At 36.9% G+C, this 18,486-nt stretch overlaps 1 protein-coding gene across 1 annotated transcript; it reads right to left on the reverse strand.

Annotated features, from left to right (window-relative positions):
• Nucleotides 1–16,747: 16,747 nt before the first annotated feature.
• On the reverse strand, nucleotides 16,748–17,701 carry LOC110870759 (homeobox-leucine zipper protein HDG5-like). Its single transcript, XM_022119913.2, has 4 exons — nucleotides 17,607–17,701; nucleotides 17,362–17,538; nucleotides 17,231–17,277; nucleotides 16,748–17,061 (listed from the first exon to the last, which is right to left on the reverse strand). The coding sequence occupies exons 1-4, from the start codon at nucleotides 17,698–17,700 to the stop codon at nucleotides 16,951–16,953; spliced, it is 429 nt and encodes a 142-aa protein (XP_021975605.1). The 5' UTR covers nucleotide 17,701; the 3' UTR covers nucleotides 16,748–16,950.
• Between the last annotated feature and the right edge of the window lie 785 nt (nucleotides 17,702–18,486).

Consider the following 18,486-nt stretch of genomic DNA (forward strand, 5'->3'; position numbering starts at 1 on the left):
AGACTTTACTATCATCCATGCGAATACCTGAGCCGGAAACAAGATGTCCCAAAAAAATAACTTCGCTAGTCAAAAAGTGACACTTTTTCCCGTTCGCATAAAGCTTTTGTTCACGCAAAATTAAGAAGACCTGGCGAAGATGTAACAGATGCGCTTCCAACGATTTACTAAAAACCAAGATGTCGTCGAAATAAACGACGACACAAACACCAATAAGGCCCCGAAAAACGTGATTCATCAAACGCATGAACGTACTTGGTGCGTTAGATAAACCGAAGGGCATTACCATCCATTCATACAACCCATCTCGCGTTTTAAACGCGGTCTTCCACTCATCTCCACTTCGCATCCGAATCTGGTGATACCCGCTCCGTAGATCAATTTTTGAAAAAATACACGAACCATGTAATTGATCTAGGAGGTCGTCGAAACGAGGAATCGGGAAGCGATATTTGACCGTTATTTTGTTAACGGCACGACTGTCGATGCACATACGGTAAGCGCCTCCCGGTTTAGGCACAAGTAACGCCGGGACGGCACACGGGCTTTTACTTTCCCGAATAAAACCCTTTTCCAACAGTTCGGACACTTGGCGTTGCAATTCGGTGTATTCCTTAGGGTTCATGCGGTAAGCTGGACGGTTCGGAATAGTGGCGCCGGGGTAAAAGTCAATGCAATGTTGAATTTCGCGTTCCAAAGGTAATCCGGGTGGGACGTCCTCCGGAAAAAGGTCACGAAACTCGGTTAGAATGGGGCATACGGCTTCGGGGGTGGTCGGGTTTGGGGTTTCGTTTTGTTCGAGGATCACTAAAGCAAGGATCCACGGTGGTTCGGGTTTTAACGCAAAGGAAAAAAACTCGGACCGGGATAGTAAGTGGGCTTCGGGTGTAGTGGCTTTTGGGTTGAAAGGGGCAAGGGTAATGTTAAGCCCGTCTTTACGAAAGGAATACGTGTTGCGAAACCCGTCGTGTTTAACCCGTCTATCGTACAGCCACGGGCGACCCAATAAAATATGGCAAGCATCCATAGGTATAACTTCGCACAACAAGGAATCTGTATATTTATTGCCAATCGAAAAGGAAACGAGGCACTGGTGCGTAACTTTAATGTGATTACCTTTTTTGAGCCACGATAACTTATACGGATCCGGATGGGTTTGAACCGCTAACCCCAATTTCTCAACCGCCGTCGAAGCGATCATGTTATCACAGCTACCCTCGTCAACGACAATATCACAAACTTTGCCTTTAATCGTACACTTGGTCCGGAAAATATTGTTGCGAAGCCATGCCGTATCGTCTCCGGTAGTATCAACCGAAGTATTCAAAACCCGTTGTGAAATAAGGGCCTTGCCCCTATCCGGAAATAAAACCGCGGTCTCGGCGTCGTCTCCATCTTCGTGATCAGATTTGTCAAAAACCGGAACGGAATCGTCCACTAAGGCCACCGTTTGGGTGTTTGGACAATTCCGCTGGCGGTGACCGAGACCCTGGCATTTAAAACAGCGGACCGAAGCGAGCGACGGGCCTGGTGCAGTGGGTTTCGGGCCTGCGGTGGGAACAGGTGTCTGGGCCGATGTTTGGGCCGGTACGGAAGGAGCCGCTGTTGCAGTAGAAGGCCCAGTACCTCGGCTTTGATTGGGCCGCAGGTACGGGTTACGTGGCTTAACGTGGGCCTGCTTCTCAACCCTAGTTGCCAGCCTGCACACATCATCAAACGAAAAATATTGTTGCAAATAAACGACCTCGGAAATCTCTGGACGGAGGGAGCCCAAAAACCGAGCAATAACTTGCTCCTCGTCTTCATCCGCCCCGCAACGCATGCGTAACCGCTCAAACTCGAGAATGAAATCAGCGACGGATAAGGTGCCTTGTTTCAACCCGTGATAGTCCAAGAACGCGTCTTGGCGATGATTGACGGGTAGAAACTTCTGGTGCAATAAACGTTTCATCTTGTCCCATGTTTCGACACGCGACTTGCCTTCGAGGAATCTCTTTCTCTTAACGTGCTCCCACCATAACGAAGCATGGTGTTTCAAACTTCATGGCAACGAGCTTGACCTTCATGTTGTCAGGAACATCACGAAGATCGAAAACCCGTTCGACGGTATTAATCCAATCTAGAAAGTCGTCAGGCGCAACCCCCCCTCGAACTCGGGTATATCGAACCGGAACCCCATGGCCCGTAAGGGATCTTGTTGCGGCTGTGGTGAACGAGGCCGGTTCGGTCGTCGGCCAAACGGGTTGTGATCCCGTTGATCACGGCCGAAGGCATAGGGTTCGTGGACGTCGTATTCCGACTCGGTGTGCTCGGAATCGTAGATCGGCTGTCGCCGATCCGTCGCCGGCTGAATCCCGGCAGCAAGGAGTTGTTGGCGCAGAACTTCGATGTCGTCGACATCCCTCGGATCACGAACATAATCACCGTTGCCTCGGTCGGCGAATCGACGATAATTTTGGCGATGATCCATGGCTCTGATGCCACTTGATAGCGTGGTGGATAGGACGGACGTTGATCTATGTCAACGAACAAAAGCACACGTCGATTTGGCCTCCAAACCGAAAATTGCATTCAAAAACAAAGAAAATCAACCAAGTCTTACAATGAAAGAAATAACGATTAAATACTAATCCTACCTAAAAGATAAGACTTATCTAAACAAGGTTTTTAAACTTTAAAACAAATAAACTAATAAATAATAAAGATAAATAAACCGGCCGGTTAAGGAGGCGTCCCCGGCTCGGTCCACGTGATCCCCGTCGTCCTCGCTAGCCACTTTTAAACGGAATCGGACCGGTCGTTCCGAAACCAACGACATTCAACTCGTCTCCCTCGCCATCATAGAGAGAGGGAGTAAAACCGGTGGGGGTTCACCGAAGAGAGGGGGAGGAGAGAGGGAGGAGAGAGGATGAGTGGACCAATCAAAACCTTCCATTTTTTTTAATAAAAACCAAGTTACCTAAGAGGGGAGTGCCGCCATCAATTTAGGGTGTTAGGGGAGTTTAAGAGGGGAGTTGACGTGGTACACGAGGATTGGTTGGGCGTAAGAGAGGGGACTCACCTCTTAGGTGAGCACCCCTTACACCCTTAAGTTCACCACATGCATGTATTGTATAAGCGAGAGTTTTGATCATTTGCCCCCATATCGACGTGTTCTAACCTCTTCATTGAAAATTTTAATATGTGTTTAAAAAACATTCAAACCAAATAATAACGGACCAACTATAAAATTAGTTGTTATTCTAATATAAAAAGAGACTCAGGGTTTTATGTTATGATTTTAGATATTAACTATACAACAAATCAGATACTCCATAATCAATATCATTTTAGTTAAGTTTTGGATTTCACATTTAGATAGTTTTTGAACCATGTATGGAACTCACTTTTAGATTAACGTATTTTGTGGGTGCACAAATCAATCATTGGATAAGACATTAAATATAATTCAAAGAAAGCGTTGCAACTCCTTGTGAAATAGAGTAACTAAAAGTAGTTATAATAGATCGGATGACTGTTTTATACAGGGTCAGACTACAATGTTTGGAATGAAACGTTGCAACTCCTTGTGAAATAGAGTAACTAAAAGTAGTTATAAATGTTGCCATTGATGTTCACATGCTTTGATTGCTCGTTGCAGTTGACGACCTTTTTTGACTAGTTGACTAAGTTATCACTGATCTTTAGTTGCAAATTGCTACCGATTATGTACTATTTTTTGAAGATCAGATTTCATGCAGCTTTTTACCATCCTGCGCAATCCTAGCCGGAGGTGTTGCCCTATGGACCCCACGTGAAGGCTAGTGTAACATCCCGTCCGCGTATATAAACAATCTTCGACAGAATCGTCGGAGAGTCACGTTACAAACTGCTCACAACACATGGTACTAAAAGTTTCATTATATTAACATGGTTTTACGATATAAAGAATACATGTAATTGTCTTTAGTTTATTATATCACATATGGTCCGCTTCTAAACCATTACTGCAAAGAATTGATGATGGATAAAGCCGAGTCTATGTTCAAAAAAATGAAATAAGACGCTAAACTTTAATTTCGGTTCATTATAATTGCATCATGACATAAAACTAAAATTTGGGTGATGGGTGGCGGGAGTGATGGTAATGATGGAGGTAGTTGGTGGTGAGTGGTAATGATAATGAAACCACAAGAGCACACACTGCAAGAGAAACAAGGTTTAGAATGCGAGATTGACGTTTACCCCTGGGCTAGACGGACATGTTTGACTGATGGTGGGTGTCAATGTGCAATGAAAGTTCCACCACGGGGTGTCATTAAGCAAAAGGTGGAAGATAGGGTTTGTGCAATTTGAAGTAAACCACAAGGTGACAAATTGCACCTTACTCTAAAAAAAGTATATAACAATATTGATCTCAACATAAATAAAAATCTAATGTTTGATTTTGTTGAATGTTTTTTTACTTAAAATAACGAAGTATAAAAAAGTTATATGAGTTTTAAAAAATGAAGCTAGATAAAGAATCAATAATTTTGATTTTTCTATATTTTTTATCTTGATCTTTTGAACTAGATATAAAACTACAACCGTGTTTTATCCTAGCAATTGAACTGCCTTGTTTTAAAGGTATGTGTTACTTCGTACGTTATAGTCATGCTTATTCTCAGGGTTGAGATCCCGTACAAACAGTGCTAATTGTAAGAACCGTAAGAACAGATCTGAGCCATTGATAGTTTAAATGAAGGGTTGGTATTGATTACAAATAAAACCCATATAATTAATAATAAATACTATCAAGTTAGGGTATTTTAGTCATTTAGTCATTTCCCATAAAATACTAATTCCACCAAGTTTTTTAAACTAAAATAACTTTTATATATTTCATTAAATTTGGAAAAAATTTATACCATAAAATCAAATATTTTTTTATCTTTAATATGAGTACCATATTGCTATACTTTTTTTAATTATAAAAATGACTTTTAAAAAAGTTACAAAAAGATGTTTTATAATTGTGCTAGTTACATGGTTGGAATGTGCTAATATGAAAATGTATTGTGTTAATTTTAAATCTATATGTATGTTCTAATTTTATTATGTAATTCTTATGTGTTGTTATTTTTTTCCTTTTGTATTGTTATTGGGAGCCTATATATAAATAAATTTGTTTTCTACCAGTTATGTAATAGTATGTGTTATTTATAAAATTAAAACAAAAATATGAAATTGTGCTAATTATGTAATAATTATGAAATTGTGCTAGTATGTGTTTATAAGATTAAAAAAAAAATTGTGCTAGTATGTACCAGTATGTGTTGTTTATAAAATAAAAAAAAATGAAATTGTGCTAGTATAGAACAATATGTGTTGTTTATAAAATAAAAAAAATGAAATTGTGCTAGTTATGTAATAGTATATGTTGTTATTTTTTTTTTCCTTCTGTGTTGTTATTGGGAGCCTATTTAGAAATAAATTCGTTGGAATGTCGTATTTTTATTGTGCTAATGTTGTTTTGTTGGTGTTACCGTCGGATGCCCAGACGGTGGTGTTAAGAGAGTGCTAATGTCGTTTTTTGATTGTGCTAATGTCGTTATTTGATTGTGCTAATGTTGTTTTTTGATTGTGCTAAATTCAAATTCTGGTTTGAATTAATCTGCATGGATTTAGGGATATCTTTTTAATTTTAATTAGTTATAAATAAATAGGGTTAAAATGTCTAAATTATCCCTAAACTAATTTTTAATTGAATAACACTTGTCATTTATATATTGGTTCTTATGGTTCTTACAAACATAAGAGTTTGTATTTGATCTCATGCCCTTATTCTCATTCTCATTCTCAACATATACAAAAGGTAGATAGGGGAATAGTGCCACACAGCTGTGTGGCACTCCCCTATTCGACCATCAGTTTTATCATTTTATATTCGTTTTAAAATTACGATTTCGTCCTTAATTTAAAATAAAATTATGTTTTCGCCCCCACTTTAAAATAAAATTATGTTTTTGTCCCTCGCTCAAAATTATGATTTTGCCCTCGGTTCAAAATGATAATTTTTCCCCATATTACAGCTACAATTTTGGCCCTGATTCAAAATAAATTTTTGCTTTGCCCAAACTAAAAATGACGATTTCGCATTTTCTTTCAAAAATTATGATTTCGCTCTAAGTTTAAAATTATGTTTTTGACTGGTTCAAAATAAAAGTATGCTTTTGATACCCCCAATTTAAATTACGATTTTGCCATCATTTCAAAATTTTGATTTTGCCCGCGTTCAAATTAAAAATATAGTTTTGTCCTCAGCTTAAAATTACGATTTTATCCTTAGTGCATAGTTATTTTACGATTTTGTCTCCGGTTCAAATTTATAGTATTACTTTAACTTTTGGCGAATTACGATTTTACCCAAGTCAACAAATACAACTTTACCCTCAGTTCAAATTACATCATTGCTATCATTTTAGTTTTTTTAGCAAAACTATAAAAGTGTTTTTTTAATTGGTTGACTGGATTTAATTTTTTTCCATGTCAAGGAGTTGTCTAACACTCGCTCATTAATCCTGACAAACTATAGTTTTGCCCTGTGCTCAGAACTACGGTCTTGTCATCGTTTTAGTTTTTTTTTTCCTCACAAAACTATAATAGTGTTTTTTTATTTGATTGAGAATTATTCGTCTATCGCCTCGCAACGCGGGCAGGGCATCACCTAGTTCATATACATGTATCTTCGTAAATCTTTTAGGAATGTACAAACTGATTTAACCTTTGTACTTCTTTTTACCTAGAACTTTCTACTGAAATTTTGTTTTCTAATAGAGTTATTTTATTTCCGTTTGTCTTCTTTTTTTTTTAATTAAAGTTGTAAGCTAAGTTTGCACATCCAAATATATAAACTAAATCCGGGGGAACATGATCATGTATTTCAGAATACAAGAACGTTCATAATGGAATCCCCTCCTCATCTATATAATTTAACTAAAAGAAATATTTATTCATAAAATTTGTTGACGTTATTTTATAAAAAAACCCGCATCCGATTCACCACCCAGATATATATATATATATATATATATATATATATATATATATATATATATATATATATGTGTGTGTGTGTGTGTTTAATCAATTAGTATTAAAATATAGGACAAGGGATTAATAGTAAGCCCTCAAATGATGAGGTTTACTTTGGTTTTTTGATATAATTTGGGTATGTCGTATAAGATATGAGAATTTGAACTCCAATGGAGGAGTGATGATAAATAAAATGTCATATTGTCCTTATAATAATAAAAAATCATGTCTTAAAAAACTTATGTAAAAAAAAAAACTTATGTATTGCATACGCTGAATAAAAGACAATGTAGTCTTTTACTACATAGAATCGTCAATGTATATCTTTAAAGGTAAACTTTGACAAATTGTCGAAAAAATATTAAATAAATAAAAGAAAAACAGAAAAATTATGATTTAATATTGTTATTTAACAGGAGAGAAGCTAACAAATTTTGATGTTTATTCAATACAAGAGACAATCAGGATAATTACGCTTAATATTATAATTTAAAATAGAAAAAAGATACAAGGGTGAATGCACCATAATATAGTAGGCTTTCTTAAAGATTTTTATTCATTGTATACTATATAGATTTAGCAAAGGAGTGGCAATGTCTACAATGTTTTATTATAATGCACTCATCAAATCCCTTGACTTCTAATCCTTAGAATTAAAACTCCTCAACTTAAATACCTACTCAAATATATAGTTTTTTATTACTGTAAATAAATTTGAACATAATTTTTTTTTATTTTATAACTTTTAAAATATATTATTTTATAAAATTCCGAGTATCATATTGTAGCATGCCTATTTTTACGTATGTCTCCATATAAATTTGATTTAAAACCAAGTTGTATATAGTAATATACAAGTAATCAAAGTATAGACGTACATGTTATCAAAATTATGTAACACTTTAGTCTATTTACATGTATTTCCCTTTTTTAACGTCCCGCTTGCGGTATGCGTATATTATGTATATATGTGTGGGCCATCAGAGGGGTAAAAGTGAAAGTGCACTAATTTTAATGTTATTTTACTAATTTCGTGAAAATAACGTTAAAAGCTAAAAGCTGAGGACGGTTAATCATGCATCATGTGGTGGCGTTGATAGTTGCAAGATAAAAGGGTACATGCACTAATCGATGTTTGTCCTGATTGCTGGGTGTTATGTGCCTTATATCCAAGGCTTGATGCAAAACTACTATCGAGCCGCATGTCTCACTGGAAGCAGCCTCTCTATTCCTACGTGGTAGAGGTAAGACTGTCTATATCTTACCCTCTTCAGACCCTACCTTTGCTTTGCTATTGGTGGGATTTACTGAATATGATGATGATGATGACGACGACGTGTATTTCCCTTTTTTGTTATGTTATTAATGTAGGAGTACATTTCACTTTTTGTCCTTTATGTATTATCTGAATTTTGAAACGTACCCTTTAAAAGTTTTAATTTCAGTTTGTCCTTAAATCACATGTTTTATATCACTTTAAGTCCTTTACACCAAACTGAGTTAAATTACCCAGTTAGGTTTATTTAAAGCAAGGGAATTATTGGTATTTTACATTTTTACTTTATTACTCGCCCCTTTATATCCCCCTCTTATCTGCATCTTCTTCCTCAATTAGGGTTTCAAGGTTTCGTTCGTTCCTCTGCTCACTTTATCTCACCTACACATTTAGATCGCTTTGATTCGCCCTCTCAATCGATCTGATTCTCGCCGGAATCCTCATCTAGGTCACGGCAGGTTAACGACGTTACGGAAACAGGTTTAACTCCTGTAACTGTTGTTAAATTAGATAATATTGTTGATGATGATGTTAATTGTGTTGGTGTTGGCGTTGGTAGTGGTGTGAGGTCTAGTAGTAGTAATATTGTTAGTAGATTTGAGAGTACGTCGTCGTTAGTGCTCTACCGCTACAACCGCTACCGTGAGGCGATTCGGCTAGGGCAGTATAAGGCTATGTATAAAGAACTCGAAGGTTTGTTTTGGGATTTAGATGATGCAACTCAAGCTCCCGCTCCCGCTTCGGCTCCTGCTCCAGCTCAATCCTGTTCGGCACAATTACAAGAAGAAATAACGGATGTAAAAAATGATTCCTTTCGTTGAGGAGGAGAAGAGGTAGTGACTAAACGGAAACGCTTATGGGAATATCTTGCAGAGGAAGGACCTAGAGATGGACTTGATCTTTACGGTTCCGAACAGTTTGCGTTTTCAGTGGATGATGCACTCAATATAAGATATTCCGCATTTTTTAGTCAAAGATTAATAGTTTATCTTTTGTATTATTAATTAGAGTAATTTTCATTAAAATACCAATAATACCCTTACATTAAATGAATCAAACTGAGTAATTTAACTCAGTTTGGTGTAAAGGACTTAAAGTGATATAAAACATGTGATTTAAGGACATAAACTGAAATTAGAATTTTCAAAGGACACGTTTCAAAATTATACACAAAAGACAAAAAGTGGAATTTACTCTTAATATAGTATAATGCTTTAAGAAATTCCACATATAAGATTGTGGCTTGTAACTCTTCGATATATGTTTTATGAAGGTCCGTATATAACTTACGTTTCGATATGTTCTTAACCCATTTAGTTTGTTTTTCTCTAATATGTTATGTTCGTAAACTTTTTTAATAAGTTAAATACGCAGTTGTATTCGAATATCAATTTTGTTAAGAACAAGGTTTTATTCAAATTTGATATCGTAAACTATATATGAAGCACTGGTACTGTTCAAGTGTCATAACAGACCAAACCGATACCAACCGAAACCGAACTCACGCCACATCATGCTAGAAAATCTCACTCGTTTTTACTAATATCTAACTAAATTTGGAAAAAAAAAACAATATACTTTTTTTAATTCAAAATTATTTACCGTACCGTTTTACATCGTAATAGGGATGAGCTCGGTACCGACCGGTACCGAAAATCATTAAAAGTGGGTACCCGGTACCGAATATACCCGGTACGGTACGGTTCGGTACCGGTATTTGGGTAAATATCGGTAAATACCGGTACCGTACCGGATCGGTACCGAAAATGTCAAAAGTCAGTACCGAATCGATACCAAAAGTATACCCGATTCGATAAATTCAATACCAATACCAGTTCACAGGTAGTAGATACCATTTGCTCATCCCTAAATTGAAACATACCTATCTCATAATATTCCATACAACACCACTAACTGGACATCATAATTTAAAATATTTCACCATCCCGTAGTCAGACATAAGCTGTTCAAACACTCTGAAAATCTATCACCTTTTATCACACACCCAAAAAAATACCATCAAATAATTAGGAAATTATGATATTTCACCATCTATCACTTTACATGACTAATTAGGAATTATGATATTTCACCATCTATAATTTTACATGACTAAATCTATTTATAAAATGTTTATCTGTATGGATTTTCTAAATTTAAACCTTCTCAAATAATAAAAATATTATAAAAATAAAGTTTATAACAATTAGTGTATCACATTCAAACAAAAAATGCCTTAAGATTATATCTTCAAAGTCTAGGGCTGTAAACGAGCCGAGTCGAGCCGAGCTAGACCCAGCTCGAGCTCGGCTCGAACTCGATTCGAGCTGGCTCGGCTCGAGCTCGAATTTCAAAACGAGCTGAGATTTGAGGCTCGAGCTCGGCTCGATTAGAATTCGATCTAGCTCGAACTAACAAAGAACCACAAAATTTATTACTTAAAAAGCCCTTAAAAATGAATTTCTTCATAGTCCAAGGGCCATAATTATCATTTAATTTAACCAAATGGCTAAATATGCAATTATAAATAGTTAATTCACTTTCTCCATTGTCTTTACCTACTTTTATAGGGGAGATACTCCCTTACTTTTTGATTTCTAAGCGATATGGGACAAAAAGTGAAGGATGTAAACCTTATCGAGCCAGCTCACGAGCCGAGCCAGGCCAAGCTCGAGCTCGGCTCGTTTACAAATCGAGCCGAGCCGAGCTGGCTCGTTTACAAATCGAGCCGAGCCGAGCTGGCTCGTTTACAAATCGAGCCGAGCCGAGCTGGCTCGTTTACAACCGAGCTAATTTCGAGCCGAGCTTTCTTCGAGCTTTTTTCGAGCGAGCTGCGAGCCACGAGTTTTTTGAACACCCCTACGTCAAACATATATATTGTTGCACATTCATCTAGTAAAATAACTTTCATAGGTTTGGCAAAACGTATGGGAAGGATCAAGTTGTATAACAACTAAAACGATTATGACAGAATTGAGTCCGTGTCAACAAAATTGAATAAAAAGGGTTCCTATTAAAATGGATCGTTTTCAAAAGAGTGTCAAAATGGGTTCTCACCACCTTGAAATGGGTCGCCAAAAGTGTCAATATGAAGAATGTTAAATTGGGTTCTAACCAGCTTGAAATGGGTCGTCGTAGAAAAAGAAAACATATCAAAGATGGATAGTTTACATGCTGTATTTGTTTTTATGGCGGAGGTGAAGGCACCAATGGTCACACCAGTGGAGGTGTTGGCGATGGTGGTGCTTACCAAGACTGTGACGGGGTAGGAGAGGGGGTGGTCACGGTCATTACCAAGACTGTGACGACATAGAATGTCTTTAATATGTTAAATTAGGTACATAGACAATTCGTTAAGTATTATACTATCAAAATAACCTTTTGGGTAAATTACACTTTCGTCATTTATGTTTGTATCGAATTGCAGTGGATAACCTTTAACTTTAATAATTACAGTCACAATCATTTATTTGGAAAACTCATTACACCTTTCATCATTTAGCACTAACCAGGTTAAAGTTTTATGTTAAGTCATATCATGTGACATTTATGTCATTTTACCCCTTGTCTATTTCAACTAGCTCTTTCTCCAACCAACCACCAAATCCAGCCACCACCCACTGTCACTGCCCCACCGCTAAACAATCACTATTCGATTCAAACAAAATATAACCTAATTGGCAGTATAAACTAGAACCTAAAACAAAAATCGCATATGTGTTCGTGAACAAGAAATTTCGTTCGATTAGTTAAATGAACGAACATGAACAAAGGTCTCGTTCGTTTAATTGTGTTCGTGAACGTTCGGTAAGGTGTTCATGAACATTCGTTCATTTGCGTTCATTTATGTTCGCATGTTTGTGTTTTAATTAAATATTTTTGTATTTTCATATATTTTATCTATACTTTTTATATTATTAAGCTTATATTTATTTTATTACCATAACAATTAAACTACGAAACCCTATTTCACCTTGTTTATGCATCATTTCCCTTTCATTTCTCATTATTTACATCGACGAATACGATCAACCCCCGTTCCACAATAAGGGATTCAAGTTCTGGTGCTACTCTCTGGGCCATCCGCCTTTATCCTTCGTCGCATTCGCCATATTATTTGTGTTCGTTTGTGTTTGTGAACCGTTCATGAACACGCTCATTTCCATAACGAACGAACACGGACATAAATCTCGTTCAAGAACCGTTCGTGAACACATTTATTTCCTTAACGAATGAAAACAAACAAGGCCTTGTTCATCTTCGTTTGATTGGTTTACAACCCTAAAAATAACGATTCCGTCCCCAGCTAAAAATTACAGTCTTACCATTCAGGTAGATTTTGACAAATTACGATTTTATCATAGTCAAATTTATAATTTTGTCATAAGTTTAAAATTACAGTCTTGTCATTCTTTTAATTTTTTTTAACCAAACAATGGTAATGTTTGTTTTAAGGAATAATGGATTTTAATAATCCTAACATTTAGTCATTGGCCGGAAACGGTCCCAACTTCAAAAATAACCGGTGGTGGTCCCAACTTTTCATATATTGTAAAGCAATGGACTTTTACTAAAAGAAATCTTAATTTCTTTTTGTCTCCTTATCCTTTTCGAAAACTTTTTCGTATAATGTAAACCAATGGACCTTTACTAAACCGAAGAGGATAAAGAGGCAAAAAGAAATTAAGGTTCTTTTTAGTAAAAGTCCATTTGTTTACAATATGTGAAAAGTTGGGACTACCACCAGTTATTTTTAAAGTTGGGGCCGTTGTCGGCCAACGACTAAAAGTTTGGATTATTAAAATCCATTATTCCTTGTTTTAATGGCCAGTCAGCTGTCTGACACTTCCCCATCAACCAAGACAAATTACAATTTTACCCTTGTCTCAGAGATATGATTTTACCCACAGTTTAAATTTACAATTTTGCGCCCAACCCCGAGGCATAAAACTAGTTCATGTTAAATTGTAAAAATTAAAATTTTGCAATAACAATAATAAAAGAGGGAAATTAAATATCCGAGTGTGTGTGAGAGAGAGATAGAGATGGCATGGGAGTATAGAAACCAAACCAAAACCAGAAGGAGGTTGTCAGAGGAGATTCCCTGATCAGAGAAAGCACACCAATCGTCTTAACACCTTTTTTCATTCAACACCCCTCGTGAACCTCTGCCTCTCTCTGCCTGTCACCCCGAATATATACCCTCTACCCCACCCCACCTTCACTATACATACATACATCCCACCTTTGTATCTATATATTCTTTCAGTGCCCCTGCACCCTCCCCTATGCATTCGTCTTGTCCAATTACTTACTTTTCCCTACAGCCCCCACCCTTCCCTTTTCCTTTCTCTATGACCTTTTTCTCCTTTTTATTCCATCTTCCATATAATATTATTTAAGCGGAGGGGTAAGAGAGAGACTTGATATTTTAAGACACCCAAGTTTGATTCCTGATATCCCCATTATTTTCTGGGGCACCTGGTGATGATGGGAGACTAAGCGAAAAGTTGGAGATCGCTAGTTCGATCCTTGAACTGAGTGGGTTTTACCTCACCACACTGTCGTGCCTTCGGGCGAGTGTTCACAGGCTTCGGCACTAGGTGAGGGTTTTCCCCGGTTCGGAGGACAGTCTATCCCGATGTGATGAATTTCGACAGTGGCCCATTTAAAAGATTCGATGACCATTCAAAAAAATTATTTAGTGTGTGTTGTGAGGCTTTATTTCATTGGGGCTTAACGTGAAAGAAAAAAAGTGTTGTCATTTAGACTATCTCCAATGTATCCATTGGAGGGATGCCCTTACAAGCCTTTAAAGATCCTTACCATTGGAGTGCATCTATTCTAACATGCCCTTGCACAAGGGCATGTGTTTGCCTCGGTTCATGCGATGAGGTGGGCCCAAAGTAAAAAATAAATGTTTTATTTAAATATTGTGTGTAATGGATAGATGATGAGGTGGAAATTAAGAAGGGTAATGATATTTGTAAGGTTGGAGATTAAATTGAGGTTTTTAATGATTTGTAAGGATATTATGTGGCAGATGATGTGTCAGCTAAGGGCGTCTAAGGGCGCGTTTAGCATTAGGCCATCCGTAGTCATAACGCCCCTTGTGGGGCGTTATGCGACACGTATCATGTCACGTCACACGGGGGCTTTATGGGACGCTATATCACTAGAGCATGTAGTCATAAAGCCCCCTACCCATCATTACCTAATTATCAATTTTCAATTTTATTAATTAATTAATTAATTATAAAAAAGAGTAAAATGCACGGATAGTCCCTGTGGTTTAGTGAAATTTCACCTTTAGTCCCCAACTTTTCAAAATTACACTCTTAGTCCCTGTGGTTTGACAAGTTGTTACTCGGATAGTCCCTAAAGCGGATGGAGGTTAGTTTTTCTGGTTAAGTGGGTGTGAAATGATAGGGACTATCCGAGTAACAACGTGTCAAACCACGGGGACTATCCGAGTAACCTTCATCCGCTTTAGGGACTATCTGAGTAACAATTTGTCAAAACACAAGGACTAAGAGTGTAATTTTGAAAAGTTGGGGGCTAAAGGTGAAATTTCACCAAACCACAGGGACTATCCGTGCATTTTACTCTATAAAAAACTTGCTTTTTGTGATTGGTCAAGATTTTGAAAAGAGCCTCCATAACGCCACAAAATGCATGGTGCCTCCCCTATTTTGCCCTATAACGAAATCCGTCGCGGTGTGCGGGGCGCTATGGGTCGTTATGGCCCAAAAAAATCCACTCTTCACGCCGACTTAGAGATAGTCTTAGGCATTATGTAGGTTTTAAGGGCATGTTTGACTTAGCTTTTCAAAACAATTTATAACTTTTTGGAAAAGTTAATAAGTTACAATTGAGTGACTTATTGACTTTTCCCCTCAGAAAATAATTTCGCCCAAACACTTTTTAACTTTTAAAAAAGTCAATAATTAAAAAGTGATTAAAATAAGCAATCCCAAACTCCGTGTTTTTATCACCCTTTACACCACTAAGGTATGTTGTGTGATTTTAGTAGGCTTTAAGTGAAATTTGATATTAGTTGAGGTGGCGGTGTTCACTGTTCACGCCTCACGCCCTGCTGAGTTGGCAGCAATTAGGGGCGGATCTAGCATAGGTGGAAGGGTAGTAGTCCGTGCTACCCCTCACTTTCTTGGCGCAATATACTTTTAGTGCATTTTTTTTTCATTTTTCTTCTCTGTTTTATGTCTCATTTACTACTGAAAAAAACAATTAGCCCGTGCTCCCATTCAACTTTTCTTGTAGACCCGTCGCTGACATTAATAACGCTCCTTTGAAGCCCCCATAATGTATAGCTTTATGTTTAAAATTTAATTTTGGTATAGTTTAGCAGTTTATAATTAGGACATACACTAGGCTTTTTTATCATTTCTATATTTTCAGTTTCATTTAATCTATTGATTACAACAAGTTTAATCGGTGACGAATAAAAAATTGAAACAAGAAAAGATGATTCGGATTCAATTAATTAAGTACAATACAAGGATGAACAAACAAACATAGAACATATAGGACTAGAACCCTTAACTACTCTAAAATCTACATTACTATCCACCACCTGACTTAACCCTAAACCACTTTGAGGAGTAACACTTTTAGTATGTCGTTTTTTTAAACGGCGACTATTTATTCAAACGAAGAAATAGGACAAAGGGGGCAGCAGGAAGCTGAGAGACCCGATATACAAAAACAAATTACAAAGCTACAAACCCTTTGGTACAAAGGCTCTTAGATGGCCAAGGATTCTTACATTACGGATGCTCTAATGCTATCTCTGTTTTTTTCGAAGGGCTAATGCTATCTCTAATACATGAGTATCAATCTAACTAAATTTCAAACTATGAAATTTTGATTTTTTGAAAATACATTGAATGTGATTTAGAACTCAAAAAACCAAATCAAGTTTGAATTTAGGTTGATTTGAATAAACAAATATATATGAAAAAAAAATGCTATAGATGTAATATTTTAACATGTATTATTAGCTAAAATTCATAGGCCTGTAAATGAACCGAACGTTCATGAACTGTTCATGAACTTGTTCGACGGGAAGTTCGTTTATGTTCGTTTATTTAATAACCAAACGAACACGAACAAAAAAAATGTTCGTTTAATTAAACACTACCACAAAACAGAGCTTTAGACGGGGTGATATAGGTTTTAAGACGGTGTTTTCAACACCGTCTTAAACTACACTGGTTTAAAATCATGTCTTATTAGACGGTGTTCAATTTGAACACCGGCTTAAACTTGCTGAACACCGTCTTTTAATATCAACACATTTCCAAATATTTATTAAAACAAATATTTTTTAACACCGTCTTATAAACATCTGCTGAAAAAAAAAACATTTATCAAGCTTATATACACCAATGGAACATTTTCAAATCAAACCAAAACAATACACATTCAATTCCGAAATAAACCTGTAGACATCCAATTCGGAAATAAACCCGTCAAATTACAATCATTTGTTGAATTCATAACAAAGTACGTTAAATTGTATAAAAAACTACATAAGCTAATCTAACGAAATACCTAACTCTCTAAAAAACTTCGGAAATAAACCCGTCAAATTACAATCATCTGTAGCCTCTCTTGTGTCGTGCCACATCTAAATGAAATACCTCAAAATCAGCTGGAAGCCGTGGATATTGTTCATGATACCTAAGTGCCGATATCACAGCCCTAGCCTGTGAATCAAAAGAAAACAAAAAAGACCTTATATAAAAAGGCCATGCCTAAAGGTGCATCACATGAATAGGTGCATCACAGGAATACTTTCAAGTGAATGAAAAACAACCAAGACATAACTAGTATTAAAATAGTCAATTAACTTATTAAAATAGTCAATTAACTTACTTCTGGATAGAACGCAAAAGCATTACTGCACCAACCACACCAACAGGCTGCAGATTACAATAATCAATAGTCAAGAACTTGATAGTGAGGATAAGGAAGCCAGGTTGTTGATACTGCTGTCAGGATCAAACCATTGGGCTGGCCTGGTTCAGTGACTTTTCTAGTCGTTATTCGAACTGTCTCCTCAACTGAATCAGAAAGGGCTGTCCATGATTGCCCACATGAGCCAGTTATGTGAAGGCAAAACATCCGTACCATCCTATGAGCCACATTCATCAAATTTGTTCTTGCTTCTAGTGTTGGTATTGCTGTAAACATACATTTATATAAGTATCATGTCATGTTATTAAATGAATAAATATATGTTTGTTGGTACCTCCAATGTCAGATATATTTCGGGCCATAAGACTTGCAAGCCTCTCGCATTGGCGTTGTAAAACAGCTAGCCATCGTCGAGCTCCAAATGCCATTCCACTGCAACCATAATCAGTAAAGATCCCATGGACCAGCTCATTAGCATACTCAACCCAAGTAACCTGATTCAATGAAATGGTTCATAATTATATAACAAGATCAATATCAAGAAGTACACAATCAATATATAATACCATTCGTGTTTTATCTAGAACAAGAAATGTTTTTTGAAAACTTGCAAGTATATATATAATGATGTAGATTTCTCACCCTTGAATAGCCATTAGGCATGTCTTGTATAATGCAACCAGAAGGGTGACGTTTGTATCTAGTAAGTGATGGCTGGAATGTCTCGTGAAAGCTATCTAGCAGGAAATCAACGATTGCCCAACTTCCATGTCTGAATTTCGTGCGCAATAACCAGTATCGAAGGAGAATGCTTCCGTCGTCGAGCAAATCGAAGGGAAAGGGTCTACGCGTGGTGGTGCGGCTGTAGGGTTTTGGTCGTCGCACGTTGAAGAGGAAGGGAAGGGTTTGAATTGCTGTAACCTAACTCATCAGTATTGATACGTGGTTGAAAACCGGTGCTTGTAATTGTTTAGCTTAACGTTTTTACGTGAGTTTTAGTTTCGAATAGCCTACTTTTAATCAAGAATGTGTTTTGCAGGTTTGATGAAGTTTAAGGAGCTTTTCGGGAGCTTTACGGGTCATCGGATTGAAAACCGGAACATCGGAACGCATTACGGATCAAACGGGAGCGAAACAAGCGAAAGCTGAAAATCAAGTTTTGAGAACCCGTCGCCGACGGGTACCAAGCCGTCGGCGACGCCCCCTTAAAATGC

The sequence above is a fragment of the Helianthus annuus genome, chromosome 8 (genome assembly GCF_002127325.2).
Source record: "Helianthus annuus cultivar XRQ/B chromosome 8, HanXRQr2.0-SUNRISE, whole genome shotgun sequence".
Taxonomy (NCBI): domain Eukaryota; kingdom Viridiplantae; phylum Streptophyta; class Magnoliopsida; order Asterales; family Asteraceae; genus Helianthus; species Helianthus annuus.